This window comes from Saccopteryx leptura, chromosome 1 (genome assembly GCF_036850995.1).
Source record: "Saccopteryx leptura isolate mSacLep1 chromosome 1, mSacLep1_pri_phased_curated, whole genome shotgun sequence".
NCBI lineage: Eukaryota > Metazoa > Chordata > Mammalia > Chiroptera > Emballonuridae > Saccopteryx > Saccopteryx leptura.
Genome location: NC_089503.1, coordinates 6,763,158 through 6,783,271, shown reverse-complemented (window position 1 = coordinate 6,783,271; position 20,114 = coordinate 6,763,158). Strand labels below are relative to the sequence as shown.

Genomic DNA, 20,114 nt, shown 5'->3' with positions numbered 1-20,114 from the left:
GACCACCTCTGAAAAGCTGCAGGCATGCAGGAGCCATGGAAATGGTCTCAGAAAGTCACAGGATGCTTACCTTTGCTTGAATATTCTTTATCCTAGCTGTGCTTTTCACATAGTCTACAAAGAACCTTGTATTTGGCCAACTTCCATCGCTAGTTATCTGATGTTTGCCATTCTGGACTAAGAGGGCATAGGACATAGGACTACGGGCAGGCGATGGAAAACAGGCAGAAAATAACCAAGACTCAAATCTTCCTGGTGACCTTTAAAGGGAGTGTTTCCAGCAGGGAAGTTGCTGGGCCCTCCTCTCCTCCCCTCTTCTGGATGCACCAGGATTGCTTGCTCTCTGCTCTCCAAAAAGGTGGCTGAGAAAACAGACTCTAGAGCCCTGATACCTGAATTTGAATCTGTGCTCCACCAGCTGTACAACCTTGGGAAAAGTCACTTAACCTTGACAGGCCCCTGTTGTTGTAAAGTGACTGAGGTTGAGCAAGGTGTATGGGTTAGAGACCCGTTTGTTAACTTCCCAAAGGTCCTGGACTGGCCCGGTAGTCTTTTGTTCTGGGCTTTAGGACCAGCAACAAGGGAGTGTTCTATGGGGATTGGCAGGGCACTAAGATTCTTGCTTCCCTGAGACGCCATATGTGGACAGCTATTCCCTCCTTTGCTTCCCGACTCATTGGGTATTACACAGAAACAAAAATTTTCTAAGTAGAGGTTACAGGAAGCATACAAAATACAAAGAAATAGCATTTACTTATACTAACAGTTTTTCAATTTCCTAGCACCTTATCACACCAGCTTCTATTATCTGAAGATAATAATGATGCTAATGTCAAAGGGCGTGTTAGGAGGATTAACTTAATTAAAGCATGTGAAGTGCAGTGCCAGGTACAAAATAAGAGCCCAGTGGCCATTGCCAGTCCCATCAGCGTCAAGATCAGAAGCACAGGGGCCAATCAACGGGGCCCACTGACCGCAGCCTCAGCAGTGCTCTGGAGAGTCCTCCAAGTCATGTAGCTTTAACTTAGAACCCTGAACATTTTGGAACAATGGCCCTTAGAGACCACGGAGACCAATCTTCTCAATCTGAACTGAGTCACAGAGAGGCCACGTGACGGGATCCAGGTCACAGAGCTGCTCTGCAGTGGGGCTGGGACAGAACTTCGTCCCACAGCTCTTTCTGCTACAGGGCTCCCTTTCTTCCTACAGCTTTTAAGTTTTGTTGTTGTTGTTTTTTAATTGAGATATCATTTTTACACCATAAAACTTCACCTTTCTAAAGCACGCTCTTCGGTGGGTGTTTTTAGTATATTCACAAGATTGTGTAGCCATCACCACTATCTAATTCCGGAACACATTTGTCACTTCCCAAAGAAACCCCATCTGTCTCTATCCGGCAGCCGTGTGTCTGCACGGCTCTGCCCACCTTCAGGATCCAGCAGCTTCGTCAGCCCCAGCTCCTTCTCGGCCAGATTGAACGCATTCTGGAGATTGTAGTGTGCGTTACACTTCTTCAGGGACTCAAAATCCAGCAGGTCTGGCCTGGGACGGAGGGAACACAGAAATATCAAAACCACCTAATATGCCTGACCTGTGGTGGCGCAGTGGATAAAGCATTGACCTGGAACGCTGAGGTCGCCGGTTCAGAACCCCGGGCTTGCCCAGTCAAGGCACATATGGGAGTTGATGCTTCCTGCTCTTCCCCCCTTCTCTCTCTCCCCTCTCTCCAAAAATGAATAAATAAAAATCTAAAAAAAGCCCCCAAAACACCTAATATCCTAAGGAGGGAAAAGAAAGCCGCTCCTTTCTGTGTCCTGAGCCACCAAGTCCACGGTGTCCAGAACCATGCACCTCAGACCCACACCCATTGCCCCCACACCCCTCGCTTCCCATCACAGGCCCTCTTTACAACACTGCGCCCTGCACATCCTGGCTCTTCTCCCAATGTTCATTCCTCGGGATTGGCTGTGGAGCCCATGTGTCGCCCCATCTACCTGCGTGCGTGCATGCCCTGGGGTCAGCGACCCTCCCCAGCCGCTCGGCGGCCCGCTCACTCCGGCTTCTCACCGGTGTTTATGGACAATGGCATTGAAGGCCAGCCCATCTCTCCAGCTGGTGGTGAAGTTGTGCACATTGACGTTGGGATATCTACCAACAGAGGGGGGGAAAGGCAGTGAGTCAGCCCACGCCCTGGTCCTCGGCTCGAGGGCGGGTCCCGGATTCCAGCCCTCCCTTACCACACAGCCTCAGTGCGTCCACTCCCCGCCCCCCCCCCCCGCCCTGGGCGCCCTGGGCAGCCTCACCCGGCGGTCTTCATCTGGCACCACAGCAGCAGGGCGTCCTTGGCGGACTTCTTCTCCTTGTTGTCCTCCGTTTCCACGCTGATGTCCTGAATCTAAGAGGGAAGGAAGGCACGCCTTGACTCCCCGAATGGGGACTCCTGGAGTTACTGGAGATGCTCAGAGATACATGGCAAGAAACACCTCCTCGGAAGCCTGTGACGGGGGAGCAGGGACAGAGCCTGGGGACCTTTCCTCCTGTGCTAGTGACCACACCACATCAGGTCAAAGGGACCTGAGGCTGCAGGGTGGGGTAGGGCCTCAGAACAGTGAAAATGTCTTGGAGCGAAAGATGCAGGCTCCTCCAGGGGTGGGGGAGCGGCGGGCGGGCGAGGGAACGTTTTCCGAGAGCTGGGCTGCAGAGGTGACATGGACGGAGCTCTGCTTAGGTCTGGAAGAAGCAGAGGAGGTTACGTCCAGGGAGACCAGAAGAGTTGTGGTGGCATTAAGACATGGGACTGGCAATGCTCAGAGTGCAAGGGGTAAGGGTTCTGTTCTTTTGAGGGAGGCAAGCAGAGTTTGAGGCAGAGAAATGGGCCAGTGATCAGACTCCAAATGTGGCTGTAACACTCTCAGTGGTGAAGAACGAGTGTGTAAAACTTTCAGTCCCTTTTGGACCAACATGTGGACCTACTGCCTGTGACCAGGACATAGACCAGGCCATAGGGACCTTGACACACTGGTCTCTACTCTGAATTATGAGGAGAGCCCCCTGATTGCGATACAAGGGTCTATACCCTCTATCGTGTACTGATCACACCATGGACGGGCCGTGACCGCTCACGGGGCAGCACTGAGGTGCAGAGCGCGGACCGGATGACACTGTGCCAGGTACCTGGAACCGAAGGATGATGGTCCAGACCAGCCCGAGGGTCAGACGGTGGTTTCCATCCACAATGTCATGGGAGCCCATATTCTCCAAGTGCACCTTCTGCTCCTTCAGGAACTGCAGGGCCTTGTCCACATTCTCCAGGCAGTGGATCCGCATGCGACCCTTCGTGGGCTTTGGCTGTCGAGGACCAGGGGGACACAAAGGCATGGGACCATGGGCCTCCTCCTTTCCCTTCCCTCCTACCTTCCCGAGGCTTTGCTTTGCACACCTTGCCCATGACCTCCCCCAGGAACACAGGCACTGCCCCAGGGCTGGGCCCACGTCCACAGAGCCAAAGCTGAGGCTGCAGATGAGGCTTGGGCCAGATTAAGATTCCCAAGGGAATTAATTGCCCAGAGTGGGTGGGAAAAGCAATGTTTTCAATGGGGCCACTGTTCATGTCTCCGTGAAGCAATGCTCCTGTTTAATCCCTGCAGCAAAGCTTCTCGAGACAAAACCATCCTCTGAGCTGGGGACAACCACTGTGTTCTGCTCCGAGGTGTCACTCTTCTAAGGGGGGGGGGTTCCTGTGGCCTGTCCCCTGGACCACTGTTTCTCGGGCTCCCCCCTCCCTCGTGACCACAGCTCACCAGTATCTCTCCTGAGAGCACCTCGAGGAGTCTCAGGAGGTTACGCCCGTCCCGGAGGTCGCTGTACAGGTCTCCCACCCGGCATGTCACCCGGGCCAGGTGCGAGTTCACCCACTTGGTGAAGGTTTTCTTCTGCACGGCTTCTCGCTCATCTGTGGTGGCAACATGGGGTCATTTCTGTCCTCCAAGTATAATTGCTTCTAATCACCAATTGGTGGGATTGTGTGTGTGTGTGTGTGGGGGTGCCTGAGTGGCTAGAAGTGAGGTCTAGGGGTGGGGGAGAGGAAGGAATATCGCCGAGAGAAAAAATAGCTTAAAAAGCAGGGAAATAAAGAAATTGGAATGAGGTCCTGGCCAGGTGGCTCAGTGGATAAAGCATTATCCCTGTTTACCAAGGTCGTGGGTTTGATCCCCACTCAGGGCACATATGAGAAGCAGCCAATAAGTACACGACTAAATGGAACAGCTAAGTGGAACAACGAATTGATGCTTCTCTAGTTCTCTCTCTCTCTCCATCCCCTGCCCTCAAATCGACAGAAAAAATACTGGAATAAGCTCATATGTAAAGAGAAAAAAATGAGAACAAGAAGCAGGCTTTGAGGAGAAAGGATGAAAGAAATGAGAAGCAGTGGGACACAGAGAAGGGCTGGGGTCTGGGATCAGGGTGCTGGGATCACAGTGGTGAAGCTGTCACTTCACCTACCAGAGCCTCACTTTCCAGAGCGGCACACCCATGTCTAGTCCTGTCTTTCCCACCTCCAACCTCTGTATCTGGGCTAAGAACTGCACGGGACGGCCCATCTGTACAATGGGCATAACACTTTCTACTTCCGCGGGTCACTGTGCTGATTAAACGGGACAAGTGTGTAAGATGCCTGGCACGAAACGGTGCCTCGATGCATTTCTCTTCCACAGGTGTGATCGCACAGCCCAAGGACACCTTCTCGGGCCCGGCAGGCGGTATGGCTGCTCTCTGGTTTGTGGTGAACAAACGGGAGGGTGTGGACTTAAATTACAGCAGCGGCTCTTCCAAGTGGCCATTAGAAGGATGTGACATTATAGAGACGGCAGGCCGCCTGAGCCAGCTTGCTCTCCTGGGATAATTTAAAGAAAAGACGGACTTTTCTGGGGCGGGGTCATTCAATGGGCCATGACAGATGCAGCCCCAGAACACCAACATTCCAGCGCTGAGAAGAAAAATAAGGTCTTAAAGTTGAGAGCAGGAAATGGGTGAGCCTAAGAAACATGGGGGGATGGGAGTCTGGCCGGGGTGGGGGGGGTGAGGGTGGGGACAGGGGGGAGGTAGCCAGGCCAAGTAGGTGGCAATCATCTAAAAAAATGTAAAGAAATGTCCTGTTGCCTGGTCCCCAGGGAGGGCTACTTGCTGGGGGGACACTCTTAGGTTTCACAGAAGAAGAAAAATTAAAAATGCCATCAATGACAAAGTGAGGGAACAGCTCAGGCCACTGGACCCTGCTTCGGTCACGAAGATTTCTGCCAGTGCTCTCCAGGGGAGCCCAGTGCAAGGATTCCCTCCAAGTGGCCAGGCCCTGAAGAGTCCCTTGTTTCCCTCTCAGCACCAGCATCTCAGAAACCAAAAAGACTCATCCCTTAATCTCACATTCCTATGCACCTCACCCATAAAACAGCGGCACACCCATGTCTAGTCCTGTCTTTCCCACCTCCAACCTCTGTATCTGGGCTAAGAACTGCACGGGACGGCCAATGCTCTGCAGCCTGTGGAACCCAGGGTGCCTTTGGGTCGCCTTTCACGGTCCACAGGCCGAGTAGGGATTTCTTGGACCACGGGCCATTACTGAATCCAGGGGGAATGTCCCGATGCCAGGCACACCGGGGTGAGGCCATTTTGGCACACAGGTTGAATAGGTGGAAATAGTGGCAGCTAGGAGGAAAATGTGCAAAGCCAAGCACCAGAGACAAAGTATAACTTCATAAGGCGCCCACAACATCCGACAACCCCCACCACGAAACACCGTGACTTCCAGAAATACACCAAAATACTGGTGCCAGATGAAATCATGCCTGCTCAGACTTATACCCGAGCTCGTCTGCACCAACTGCCTTTGACACACTCCCCGGTTCCCACACACGCTGCCTCCTTACACACATTTACACACCCACTCAGAAACCCAGGGCAACACTAATGAGCCTGGGTCCCTTGGCATTCTGGCTCACTCCTGCTCTCTCCTTCCCCGAATATCCCAGCAGGCCTTCATCTTCAAACCCACTGACAGTGAATGTCTCGGTGAGGCTGTGCTGAAGGCCTCCCTCTTTGCTGACGCAGACACTGCTTTTCTCAGCCTCGCCCGCTGCCTCCATGGTCACTGCATTTGTGGGACACACAGGCTGCACCGCACCCAGCGGGGCCCTGCGGTCACACCCACTCACGCTCTCGCAGTCCCTTCCAGTGAGTGGGTCCCAGCCTCTCCCCTAGCTGTCAGCATCCATGTATTTTCTGGCCACTTGTAATTACTCCCCCACCCCCCAGCACACCGTCTCCCAACACCAATGGCTCAGACACAGCCAACGTCCCACTCCGTGTTCTCTGCCCTGGCTCCTGTCCCACACCCCCAGGTCCCCTCTCTCTACGCCCCTCTGCCCAAGCAGCTCACCTTGAAGCTGTTTGAAGCGTCCATCCAGCACACTGGCGTACTGAGCCGGGTTGATGAAGGCAGCCGGTGAGAGCAGGAGGCCCCCAGGGTTCTGAGACCCCTCCACAGCCTCATAGTAAAACTCACCAGCCCCGTTCAGGCCGTGCCCGTGCACCCTGCTCACTCCGTTCCCATTCATGGTGCCTGCTGCCTCCTACACGGCCTGGGGCCCACAGTCCATACTCTGCCTGCACAGGGGCTGGGCAGCGGGTTCTGCCTCCCCTGGAGCCTCGGATCCTAAGAGCCTGGGGTCCCAGTGGTGAGTGCTGGTGGTTCAAAGATGGTAGAAATTCAAGGAGTTGATAGAAGGAGTTATGAGATGTCTGGGCTCCTGAACTCCCAGACAAGTAGCAGGGCACACCTGGCTGTGGCGAGAGGAGACAGAGGCAGCTCCAGACAAACAGGTTGGACAGTGCCGGGGGAGGGGTGGGAGGCGGGGCCAGGCGGCTGGGGCAGGGCCAGGGCCCGCCGCGTGAGGGCGGAGAAGGGAGCTGCGAGCCTCTTAGAGACCTGCCCATCAGGCCCCAAGTTGCCTAAGAGCACGGAAAAGCCAAGAGAGGGTTTCCCCAAACAAAGTCCTGCGTCCTGAAAGTTTGCAGGTGTGACAAGGATGGCCCCTCTCTGGGTGACTCTGGCAGGTCCCCCCCTTCAGGACCTGGGTTTTGAACCCCAGCTCAGACAGCAGAAAAGGAGAAATTGCTTATGTCCCCTTATCACTGAAATCCTTGTCCTTATCCCTCCCACTTGCTGGTCATCGTCATCTCCAGCCCCGCCCCTTCCCTAGCGCTGGGCACTCCAGGCCCCCAGCCAGGCCATCCGGGCCCAGTACACCCACTACTGGGCAATCCACCAGATTCCCTTCCTGCCTCTCTCTGGGCTTCAGCTCTTGTCCCTACAGCCTCTCTCCCGTCTCCATTCATTCAGCACCTCTTTGGCCCCTACTAGTGCGAGGTACAGTGCCAGGCAAAGAGTCCCACACAGAGAGGCCTCTTCAGAGAGCCCCGCGTAGTGGTGGAGATCAACACTCATTGACAGCACGGTGTGCGCAGACATTGTGACAGCCCTAGGTAGCACATGTCATGTACACGCTGTACACACAGGCATCACGACAGGTCTAGAAGCTACATGCATCCAAAGTCTGGGCACCGGGGAAACTTTTCCCCAAAGAGGTGACATTCTCCATAACCCCTATCTTCTGTCCTTCTGCCATCAATAGAAACACTGATAGGAGTATTTGACAAGCCAGCTTGAAGACCCAACCAGAAGGACAGAGAAGCCCAGGAACGAATGATAAGGGGTCCCCGAAGCTATGGCCACCACACGGGGGTCCTCCAACTGGTGCTGGGCTAGCTGTACAGAATTACGTATCTGGAGAGCATAGAAACCCTGATTTCTGGAGCATATGTCTAAAGATTCTAATTCAAGTGTCCAGGAAGGGACTTGGGAACCCGTACTTGTAAAAAACGTCCCTGGGTGATTCTGTTAAGACCTGTGGCCAGGTTTGGAACCACCCCCTTCAGTGTCTCCCTTCTTCCAGGAGGCCACCCCACCCACGCTGGGAGCACTACCAATCAGGAGTGAATAGTTGGGTCCTCTCCCACTTCACTGGGTTGGGAGGCCAGCAGGTCATTGGAAAAGACCATGGTGGGATGGGGAGGGGGTAGTCTGATGGGGTAGGTGGCCTTGGGGTGCATAGGTGACTCAACCCCAAGTGGGCCAGGCCATCAGCTGGTGGTGTCAGGTGGCAGCTGCACTCTTGTTGCCATGACAACTCCTCCCCCGGAAAGCAGGGAGGCCCGTCCAACGGGTTTATTTGTGCTTGGAGAGCCCAGGCTGTAGGGGAGGGCAGGGGCCGGGCAGAGAGCAAACCCGGGGAAACCAGGGAAGGGTGGAGGGCACCTGCTTCAGGAACAGGTAGATGAAATAATGGAACAGGCGGCAGGTGGAAGGAACAGGTGGGGAGGGAGGAGCGCGGATAATGGACTGGCAGGGAGGACAGGTGTGAGAGATGACAGTGGGAATCAATGAAGCCACAAGGGGATGAAAGGTAAAGGAGAGGTGGGTGGAATGAATAGCAAGACTAAGTGCAAAAGAATTAGGGACATGACTCAGGGACATAAGCAAGAAGTCAACTGAGTGCAGAGGGGAACAGAGTCCAGTCCCAGGGTCGGGATGACTTCTCTGGGCTGGGGGAAAGGAAGCTGGGGAATGTTCTGGGTGGCATGAAGTTTGTTCTCGAGGCTGGAGTTAGGGACCAGGGGCTTGATGAGGGGAACTGGATTTCCCCCTCTATTCAGTGCAGCCGCTTAGAAAGAAAGATGGTCTTCCCATGGAGCGGAAGGACTCATGACAAACTTCTGTATCCAGTGTCCTCAGCATCTCCCAGGGCCTCCCCTGATCTCACCTGCCAGGGCCTTAATACGAGACCTCTCAAACAGGCGGGCCGAGCTGCTGTCATTGTCCCAGTCGGAGTCAGGCAGGTCCCAGCGATTGTTGATGTCACTGTACTGGCCCTGAATCTCCAAACTGTCGAAGTCTGTGGGCGACAAGGTGCTGCTCATGGTGGTGGGTGGCCTCCTGCTCCTGCAAGGGGGAATGTAGCTGGTGAGGAGCATCTTGGGGCCACTGAGCCCACCACTCACCATGTCCTTCTCTCCTCCCGCCCTGGATCTGCTTGATCTCCTGATGGTCAAAGATTGTGGTTGGTTTTTCTGTCCACAGAAATCGGCCCCCCCGGGGGGAGGGGAGCCTTGTGGGGAAGCAGAGGGACAGGACGCACATAGAGTAAGGCGGGCAGGCAGTGGTGTCTCACAGCAAAGCAGTAGGGAGAGAGGGCTCCAGAGCCTCAGGTCAGAGAGGGGCTGTGTACAGAGCCAGGCTGAAAGTGGCGATGGCTTTCAACGTGGTCCAGGACAGCAGCGTATGGGACCCCCTGAGCAATAATGAATGTCAACCGAAGTTCTTCTATTCCCAGGTCCAAGATGGCCTCCTATACCCCGCAGGCGATGTGAGATGAAAAGACTGAGATCCTGTTCTCGAGCTGAGATGCATCTGGGTTACCCCAGGAAGACTGGGGCGCTGTTAGGTTAGCATAGTTATGGTGCTCAAGAGTTCAAAGGAGGACACGGCACCGTTCTCTCCCTTTTGAATTTTCTTTTTTGGGTGACAGGGAATACTTACTAAGTGCTTGACAAATGTCAGCTGTGATACATGCCTCATCTCATCACAACCCATGGGTTCATTATCACCCCCCTTTCATAGATGGGAAGATGCCCCAGCACAGTTCCAGGTCGCAGAGCTGGGTTTTGAAGCCAGTATCTTTTTGACTTTGGGGGGCAAGCTCTTAATCACAACATTTACATGTTCCTTGAACTTCCTGGAGCCCTTCTGGACTCCCTGGGAGAGATCAGCACCCATTGCTCCCTTCCAGGGCCCTGCTTGGGGGAAAATCAGGACCACGTATGCTGGCCAGCACGATTATAACTTGACATTATGCAAGCCAACTGTCCTTATCAAAACTAACAAATGAGCTTCAGATTGGCTGTTAGGGATTAAAAAAAAAAATCTCTACTGTCCAAAGTTCCCACATAATTCAGCATTCAGCAGACATCTGAGGGAATGGAGGGGGCCGGATCTGTAACTTGATCTGAGCCCCAAATTCTGCATTTCTTATTTTCCTAGTACTTCTCAAATACAAAGATATATTTTAATCTTTAGTGCCACTTCCTAGGCAGTTTCCGGTTCTGGAGAGAAGGTACAGAGAACCTCTCGTGTGCTTTAGGGGGAGGAAGAAGGGGTGGGTGGTGAGCCGTGGTTGGGCAGGGAGGTGTGTTCCCATGGGCACACAAAGGCAGAACTTGGCTTCTGTCATTAACTGGTCCCATGAAGCTGAACCTGACCCATGTGAACGCCAGGACTGTCTGCCCCTCCCCATCCTCCCAAAGAGAAAACACATACAAGGACTTCCCTGGGTGGGAGTAGCACGGACAAGGTGAGAGGAGTTAGTTAACCTTTAAGGCTCCCAGTTTTGGGCTTTCCTTCCTATAACAGGAAAGACAGCTTCATTTCCATCAGGCCTCCTTTCTCATTTAAAATCCATCATTTTCCCTAACAGATTCTTTGAATTTGCTCTGTAAATATTTATATAAAAATAAACTCCAGGTCAAAGTTGAGTCACCCTGAGCAAAGAGTGCTGTGGGCAAGGCGTGACCTGAGCTAGAGTCACCTTGTACTCTCCCAGTCGCTGGACAGGGAAGCGGCTCCAGCCCCAGGACAGTCTGGATTCCATTCTTCTCGTTCTCTTCCCAGCAGCCATCCTCACGCTCAGCTCTGGGTGCACATTTCCAGCGCTCACATTCTCCTTGCACAGAACTCCCCACAAAAGCTCCTATATACATGCCCGCCCCCGGGCCGTCTGTTTCCATGACCCCTTTTCCTTTTTTACCAGGAACCACAAACCTACTAACGCCAGCCCCCAAGAGTGTGGTCGGTAAACTGTTGAAAAAGAACTGGTTTTGGATTCCTCTAGGTAGGCCTGCACTTTCCATTCCTCTGCAGGCCCCACCATTCCCTCTGTCTCCTTCTCAGCCACACCATGTATTTTTATTACCTGCCTACCCCTGAAGGCCTGTGAGGTTTCCATACTCTGCTTCACTACATCTTTGTACTACACAAAGAGCAGAGACTTAAGGAAGGGGACTGTCTGACCCTGTCTCCAAATTACTGTTGTGTCCCTGGGGCCCCTGTAAGCTGACAAAACCTAAACATGGACCGCTTTGGCTTCCTTTTGGTGATCCAGCTTGGTCCTCCCAAGGTATCTATCCTATTGGGGCTCAGGGCCGTCCCAGACCTCCCAGTGAGGTCTGCTCTTAGAGGTTCTATGTGGAATCCTATCATTTTGGGGGGAAAGCACAGAGTTGGAACCTCTCATTTTCCCAAATAAAAATTTAGCCACTGCCTGACCTGTGGTGGCACAATGGGATAAGCGTTGACCTGGAACACTGAGGTCGCCAGTTTGAAACCCTGGGCTTGCCTGGTCAAGGCACATATAGGAGTTGATGCTTCCTGCTCCTCCCCCTTCTCTCTCTCTCTCTCTCCCTCTCTCTCTCTCTTCTCCAAAAATTGAATAAATGAAGTTTTTAAAATAAATAAATAATTTGTTTAAAAAAAAAATTGGCCACTTAGGTCCTGGCCAGTTGGGCCAGTGGACAGAGCGTCGGCCCAGCATGCGGATGTCCTGGACTCAATCCCCAATCAGGGCACACAGGAGAAGCAACCACCTGCTTCTCTTCCCCTCCCTCTCCCCCTTCTCTTTCTCTTCCCCACTTGCAGCCAGTGGCTCGATTGGTTCGAGCATCAGCCCTGGGCACTGAGGATAGCTCAGTTGGTCTGAGCATCAACCTCAGGTGCTGAGAATAGGTCAGTTGGTTCAAGCATCAGCTCTAGATAAGAGTTGCTGGGTGGATCCTGGTCGGAATGCATGCAGGAATATGTCTCACCATCTCCCTTCTCTTACTTAAGAAGAAAAGGAACCAAGATGGCACTAGTCTCCTTAGATGACCTCATCAGGCCACCACGTTGGAACTCTAAGGAGTTTATTCCCACAGACCCACATGTGAATAGTGCTCTCTGGTGGTTCTGAGGCCCTATCTCCATGTTTCTGAGGTTTGGTTTTCAAGCATTTGAACTCTGCAGCGCCCTAGCCTTCTGCAGAATATACTATGTTCCCTGCTGTGCTCTCCAGATCCCTAGTTTTCTATTGGAGTGTCTTCTGCATAGATCCGGCTCTGGGTTCTTTCCACTGAGTGTATCCTTACACATCTATGACCCATTGGGTATCCCTGCTCACATTTCCTTGGTCTGCAGTACCATCCCCCCCAAGCCAATGACTCCCTGCCTCTCTCTGTACTGGAGAATCATCAACCTTCTTCTCCATGGATTCCTGAACTCTGGAGAGAGGGCGGTACAGCAGCTAATCCAGATTATAGTTCACCAGCACATTATTCTTAGCCGCTGACCTCTAGGCTGGACCCAAATAGCTTACATTATTCGTGCCAGAGTAAAGTCAACTTCCACCACCTGCAAGCTGGGGGTCCTGCTGGATCCCAAACGCTCTGGATGCAGACTGTTCAGCTGGTGCCCACACACCCTCAAGGGGAGCTGCCTCTCTGCCTTCGTTGTTCGTTGGCATTCAAAGCTAGAAATCCTATCCCTGGGGCTAGAGCTTGTCTCCTTCCCTAATTCCTCCTCTCACCACATCCTCCTCCTCATTCATTCTTTACCTCCCTCAGAGAGAGTGGATCATGCCCTGCTCTGTGCCCCCGCAGCACTTCAGCAGGCTGCTATTATTATACTTATCACGTTGTCTTACAGTTAGTTGTTTATGTGTCTCTCTGCCGCTCTACTTTTAACACACTGAGGACAAGGGCTGTGTTTGCCAAGCCCAGTACAATAGGTACTCAATAAGGAGATATTAAATGAAGAGCCGAAATTCTATCCCCCCCTCATTGAATTAATGTCTCTCTTAGAGCTGGCAAAAAGCTCAAGGGAAGAATGAGCTGGGGTCAGAGAAGCCCCTCTGCCCCTCAGCTGGAGGGCTGTCGGGGTTGGGCTCTACAGACCAGGACCAGGGATTCCCAAACCTGCACCAAATCACAATTACCAGGTGGTGGGGGTGGGGTGGAGCTATGAAAACAGATTGCCAGGCCCGCCCCCAGAGTTTCTGACTCAGGTCTGGTGTAGGGCTTAGCAATCTGCATTTCTTTTTTTTTTTTTTTAAAGATTTTATTTATTCATTATAGAGAGGGGGGGGGGAGGGAGAGAGAGAGAGAGAGAGAGAGAGAGAGAGAGAGAGAAGGGGGGAGGAGCAGAAAGCATCAACTCCCATATGTGCCTTGACCAGGCAAGCCCAGGGTTTTGAACCGGCAACCTCAGCGTTTCCAGGTTGACACTTTATCCACTGCGCCACCACAGGTCAGGTGCAATCTGCATTTCTAACTATTCTCAGATGACACTAAAGTCACTGGTCCAGGGACCACACACTGAGGGTCATGTTGTCTAAAGCTAAGGTAGCAGTTAGAATTGGTTAGAGGAGCTGTGAGGACTGAGACCCAAAGTTTCAAGGGTAAGTGTGACCTAAGGTTGGCGCCCATGCTCAACCCAAATATAACTTTCCTTCAGAAACGCCAAGACACAGAGCGTCAGAAGCCTGGGGCAATGGGAGGAAAATGAAGATGGATTGGGCTCTGGATCTAACGAGACAAATGGAGCTGATGTCCTGACACCGGCAAATCACAGCTGTGCAGAAGGAGGATGATATGGCTAGAGATGTGACAGGGAGGCAGAGCTGAACAAGTGACAGCAGGATGAATAATAGATTAGAAGAAATGGGGACTTTGGCCAAGCAAAAATCTTATTTGACTCAAAATATGAGTGTACCAGCAGAGAGAGAAAAAGAATGAGAAATAATAAATAAACTCAGGACTCCTAAGAAAGCAAAAGAAAGATGCACTCAGGACAGAGAACCAGCAGGAGAAGCAGAATCCCAACGGGTTTCTCTCCAGGCCATTCCTGAGGAAGCGCGCACAGGAAGCCTCCTCCCAGGAACTTAGGAGCTGGGCCCAAGAGAGGGACTTCATGTTTGTTTGATCTCCTTTAGAATCCTCTACTCACAGCAGATTTATTCAGATTAATTTTCACTCCCTTCCTCAAGCCTGTAACCCATGGGTTATAACAGTTTCTCTAATGGACAAATCTAAGATCCGTGTTAGCTTTTTCCTTCCTAATTGTTTGCTGCTCTGGATATGCTGAGAAGTTGCCCAGTACCTCAAGCTAAGACATATTTGGAACTCAGTCTGCCTTCTTCATCTTCAGGGAAAACTGGTTTGTGGGTACCCTGTCCATGCCTGAACAGACCAGCTCTCCAGCCCTGGAACTGTGGCTGCTTGTGGAGGGGAGGCCCGCTAAGAAACAACAACTCACTGAGACAGTATGTAGCAGGTTAGGACAGGGGGCAAGCCTGCCGCTCAGACAAGCACGCAGAGCCATGAGGTTAAGGGGGGAAAGCCGTCCTGGGCCAGAGGAGTTCAGAGCCAAAGGCTGACTGTGCGCTGGAGTTGGAATACCCCTGCCAGGAGGCCTTGCCCCGTAGTTCCGTGCGGGGCAGACTCCAAGTCCTCTGGACGTCTCGGCCACAGAGACACCTTACACCCAGCCTCCTCATCACCCGAAGGGGTTTCTTTCTCTCTCTGCCAGTGTTCTCGTCACCACAGCCAAGTCTGTCCCCTTCGCACACATACTGCGAGCATGCATAAAGGGGAACCTAGAGCTAGTAACCAAAGAGGCGAGGAGCAGCTCCCCTGGCTCCAGAGGGAGACCCCAGAAAGACCCTGAGGGAAGCAGGCGCTCGCAGACACAGGGCAGGGACGGCTCAGCGTGCCCGCAGCACCTGGACCAAAGCCGGCCGGTCCGCCTAGGAGCCTCAGCAACGTGAACGGCCAACGCTGTCAGACACGCTCCGAGCCCTGCCGACCCGACCCCTTAACGCGTCTGTCAGCCCCCCCCCTCCCCCCGCTCTTCTAGACTCTTCTCTTGGCTCGGGAAAGGCCCGTGTCCCCAAGCCTTGATGCCCCGCCGCCAGCAAACCGGTACCTGGGTGGCTGGCACATGACTCTCTCCATCCGGTCCCTGGGACCGAGTGGGAGCGAGCGACAGGAGCCGCATCCTACGTCCCCTGCTCCTTCCGCCAGCCCGGATCCAGACCCCGACCCCGACCCGCCGTCCGCACGCGGCTGCACAAAGCGCGCCGCCCCGCCGGCCGGGACAAAGCGGGCCGGGGCGCCGGCACCTACCTCGGAGCGGAGCGCCGGCCCCGCACGGGGGAGCGCGGCGGGCGGGGGCACACGGTCGTCGCCGCGCCCGCAGCCCGGCCACGAGGGGCGGTTGCGGGCGGCGGCTGGAGGCCGGGCGGCGGCGGGACTCACGGCGGGCGGCAGGCAGGCGCTGTCACGGGTTGCGGGGGGCGCGCGGGGCCGGCGGCGGCGGGGCGCGTGGCGGCGCGCGGGCGCGAGCGGCGGGACTGCGGCGCCGCGGAAGGAGGACAATAGCCTCCTCCTGCCGCAGGCCGCCGGCTCCCGCGGGAGGCCCGGGACCATCTGGAGTCAGCGGCCTCGCGGGGCTCCGGGCGGGGCCCGAATCACCCCCGCCCCGCCCGGCGCCATGGCAACCGCGGCCCCTCTCGGTTCTCCGCACAGTTCCCCTGTCCGGGGTCGCTGACCTTTCCTGGGGCAAACGCGGCGGCGGCTTCGGGATCAGTTCCCAACCCCCCTCCCCATCTTCCCAGCGAGTGGCCCCCATAACCCTGCCTTCCGGTTCTCGCCAGTCCGGGTCACCCCTCGGCCGTCTGGGCAGCCCCTCACAGCTTACCAGGCTTGGTCTCCGCAGTTTGCATACCCCACCTTTGTCACTACTCCGATTTTCGTACAAAATCTGTATCCCCAGGACACGCAATCCTTTCTTTAACGGCACTCACCGCCCAGAAGGCTTCCCAATCTTCAGCCTCTATTTTCCTTCTCAAAATTTCCTCCTGGGCACCTCCAGCTCATCTTTCTTTAAGCATTTCCTCTACCCATCCCTTGTCTCTCCCTTCCGCCTTCAGGCAGGTAGGCAGGCTCTCTTTCCCAGAGCATCTCCATGGTACATGTGGTGGAGATTCGTCTCCTCGCAGATCAAATTCTCAGAACAGTCATCGCTGCAGCTCCACGCAGCTCCTTCTCAGCTCCTCACATTTATCAACCAGAATTCCGGCCTACTCACTGTCTTAAGAAGGAGTGGGGGTGGGGACTGACATTTCTAGGCCTGGCATAGCTGGGTTTCCCCTTGGTTTAGTAGTGTCTGAGTCTAAGGTCCTTGAGTCTAAAGTGAACTGTTATCTGTTTAGTAGAGAAAAGAATTATGCCCAAATAATAACAAAGTTATAAAGTGCCCTGTTCAGTGCTAAAAACACACTATCTCACCTACACCCACTCTTTCAGACTGGGAAACTAGGCTCAGGGATGAACTAGTAATAACAGATTCGGTTTTGTACCGAGCAGTCCGAACTTAACCATTAAGTTCTACTGCCCATGAAGATGGGGGTCTGTTTCTACCAGGGAAATGCCTGAAATGGCCAAATAAGGGCAATGTGAAGAATGGGCTTTGCCTAAATTATTGGGTTTAAGGCAGTGGTAGTCAACCTAGTCCCTACCGCCCACTAGTGGGCGTTCAGCTTTCATGGTGGGCGGTAGCGGAGCAACCAAAGTATAAATAAAAAGATAGATTTAACTATAGTAAGTTGTTTTATAAAATTTATTCTGCCAAATTCTTAGTGAAAATCTGACATAAAGTACTTGGTAAGTAATTATTATTATATGCTTTAACTTGCTGTAACTCTGCTTTATAAATTTTATAAAGTAAAGTGACTTCCCTACTTTATAAATCACCATTACTGTGGAACTGGGGGGCAGTTAGAAAATTTTACTACTAACAGAGATACAAAAGTGGGTGGTAGGTATAAAAAGGTTGACTACCCCTGGTTTAAGGTTTTATTTATTTATGAGTAATGGAATTTTAGGATTTTGCTCCTTTCTCAAAAGATATGCATACTGGAACAAATATATAAGTTATCAAAGTTCCTGCCGGAAACGATTTGGGCAAGTGGAAATCATTTGTATTAAATCCATTTGAAAACATTTCCAAGGTTCAAAAAAGTCCTTTTACCAATCCTAACTCGTTGTGCCATCTCACCTACCTGGCCTTAGTTTTCCCAGTCTATAAAAGGGGTTGGCTGGCCGGTTGGCTCAGCGGTAGAGCATCGGCCTGGCGTGCGGGGGACCCGGGTTCGATTCCCGGCCAGGGCACATAGGAGAAGCGCTCATTTGCTTCTCCACCCCCCTCCCCTCCTTCCTCTCTGTCTCTCTCTTCCCCTCCCGCAGCCAAGGCTCCATTGGAGCAAAGATGGCCCATGCGCTGGGGATGGCTCCTTGGCCTCTGCCCCAGGTGCTAGAGTGGCTCTGGTCACTGCAGAGCGACCCCCCGGAGGGGCAGAGCATCGCCCCCTGGTGGGCAGAGCGTCGCCCCTGGTGGGCGTGCCGGGTGGATCCCGGTCGGGCGCATGCGGGAGTCTGTCTGACTGTCTCTCCCCGTTTCCAGCTTCAGAAAAATAAAAAATAAATAAATAAATAAATAAAAGGAGTTGGGAGAAGGGTCAGGTTGTTGCACTAAAGGATGACCTTGAAGTTTTCCGCTAGTGCTGATAGACTGATTCTAAACTGGAACAGTGATTCTACCACCAAATTGGAACTTGGCCTTCTGGGGTGCACCTCACTATTAGCTGTAATTGGGCTATTTATTACTTATATTTTTTTTAAACAATCACTCCTTCAGGCAGTGGAATCAAAGAAGTGAGGGCATAGCCGTAACTGTTCCAGAGGTAGGAGTGAATGTGTTAAGGAGGGAGGCACTGAGGTCAAAGGTGATGGGATGAGAGAACCAGCTGATCTGCCCAAAGAGCTGGAACTCCCAACCTCTGCTGCTGTACTGGTTGTGGGAACTGAGGGTCTCAACAACAACTGAGTAGATTGTGACCCAATTAAAAGACAAGAATATTAGGTCTCCGAATTAGCATAATAATGTCTTTTGTATAGTGAGCTCTCATTTTCAGCATTTCATAATCCTTGTAAGGTAAAATGAATCATTCTCATTTTATTGATGAGCAAACTGATGCTCAGATAGCTGAGTGAATGCTCAAGTTTACAGAATCTTTTGATTGCTAGTATGCTCTTTCCCCTCTGCTAGAGAGGGGGGTTAGCAGAGTAGCTAAAAGCATCTATTTTGGAGTCAGACTTCCTGGTGTCAAACCTAGTTTTGCCACAAGCTGTTGACCTTGGGATTCAGTTTCTTTACTTGTAAAACAGTATCATAACACGGGCAATCAAATGAGTTACTGCAGATGAAGTACTAGAACAGTGCCTGGCACATAGTAAGCACTCAACCATGGTCCACAATTATTACTTTATCATATTATCATATTGCCATACTCTTTCCCAACTTGGAGAGGAGGTGTTCTCCATAGAGAGATCACTTTGTCTCAGCTCTGTTACCAAGTTGTTTTGGAAACCTGTTATTTTTGCCCTGTAGTGCGTCAGTCCAGTCAAGGATGAAAAATAACTTCTGCTTCCTTTTTATATAAGTTGCAAAAATGAAATGATGTATAAGTATGTTGAGCTTTTCAGAGAATCCAGATTTTCTGCTTATATTACCAAGACTCATGAGAAGGTCTTGGTAGGATTTCCTGCCACCAAACCTACAGATGGAGCTGAATTCTTAGCTCTTGTTCCTGTACCAGGAAGAAGTGTCCCTCCTTCTGTCTGAGACTGATTCTCCTGGCTCCTTCCCTAAGTCCCATCCCCTCCCACAGCCTCATGGCTAGTATTCCTTCTGGTGAGCTCCTCTCTTCTCGCTCCTTCCAATCAGCACTTGAATATACTCAGGTACCTGCCAGCTTAAAAAATAAGTGAGAAACTCTGACCGTCCACCACATTGCCCTTACTCTTTCTGATCACAATCTTCTTCAGTCATTTGAACTCTGGCTATACTTCCTTGCCTTCCATTTAATCATTCAATCAAAAACTATCTGGCTTATGTGCTGGGATGTGGGGATCTAATGATGACTGAAATGTACACTGTCTCTGTCCTCTTGGAGTTTACATTCTGCTAGGGTTGACAGATGTTAATAAAATACTAATCATAGAGTATATATACTCAGACTTATAATCACAAAGTATAATAAGTGTTATGAACAAAAAGTTCAGGATGCTATGTGAAACTATAACAGCGAGTCATAACCTGGTTAGGGAGGTCAGATCATCTGAGCTAGATTTGAAATATGAGAGCATTAACCAGGCAGAGAATGAAGGATAATAATAGCCATTACTAATATAAATTGGGAATTATCTTTCTAGCACTTTACACATATCATTTCATTTAATTCTTGTAACAACTCAGAAGTGAGAATTAACCCCATTTTTCAGAAGAAGAAACGGAGTCATTGAGAGATTAAATGCTTTGCCTGGTGTCATTAAACCAGGCAGGGGAAGAGCTGGGATTTTAATTAACCCAGACGGTCTGACACTTGAGCCAGTTCTCAGCTATAGGGACACAGGGTGTGCGGATACCGGGCCTGATGCTGTAGGATGCGTGGTGCATGTGAGAAAACAGAAATAAGAGCAGTGGGAGGGAAAACAGAGGGCGAGAGAGAATGGGTGGTGAGGTCAGGCCAGGAAGAAAGGAATTTTTTACTTTTCTGCAGAAGCCTCCCTCTAAATGTCAAGAGACAGAATCCGATAAACCCAAAGCTCAGAAATTATGCCATCAACTGTTGAATTGGAAAGAACATGTAAATTTCCCCCCACACAGAAAAATATAAGCCTTTTAGAACTTGGTGCAGAATTGACAAGGACTGAGAAAGGAGAACAAGAGAGTTTAGATGCAACTGAAGGGCCATCTCCACCACCAAAGAAAAAAGTGGACAGCAGGGGCTTATGTTCCATGTCATTCCTGGAACGCTGAGAAGTACCCTGTGCTAACAGGGGCAACTGCTGCAGAG

At 52.0% G+C, this 20,114-nt stretch overlaps 1 protein-coding gene across 3 annotated transcripts in view; it reads right to left on the bottom strand.

The window, feature by feature from the left end:
* Positions 1-16,157, bottom strand: part of SPTBN2 (spectrin beta, non-erythrocytic 2) — a 40,660-nt gene extending 24,503 nt beyond the window's left edge. Inside the window, exons 1-7 of one of the 3 annotated variants that reach the window (XM_066346764.1) lie at positions 16,002-16,157; positions 8,877-9,055; positions 3,801-3,952; positions 3,175-3,348; positions 2,304-2,395; positions 2,068-2,148; positions 1,427-1,542 (exon numbers count right to left, since the gene is read on the bottom strand). In XM_066346764.1, the coding sequence (XP_066202861.1) occupies positions 1,427-1,542; positions 2,068-2,148; positions 2,304-2,395; positions 3,175-3,348; positions 3,801-3,952; positions 8,877-9,033 (772 nt within the window). In that variant the 5' untranslated portion in view covers positions 9,034-9,055; positions 16,002-16,157. Of the gene's footprint in view, positions 1-1,426; positions 1,543-2,067; positions 2,149-2,303; positions 2,396-3,174; positions 3,349-3,800; positions 3,953-6,433; positions 6,863-8,876; positions 9,056-15,321; positions 15,427-16,001 lie in introns of those variants that run through there. The other 2 variants (XM_066346758.1, XM_066346749.1) reach the window with 2 other exon arrangements.
* Positions 16,158-20,114: the final 3,957 nt, after the last annotated feature.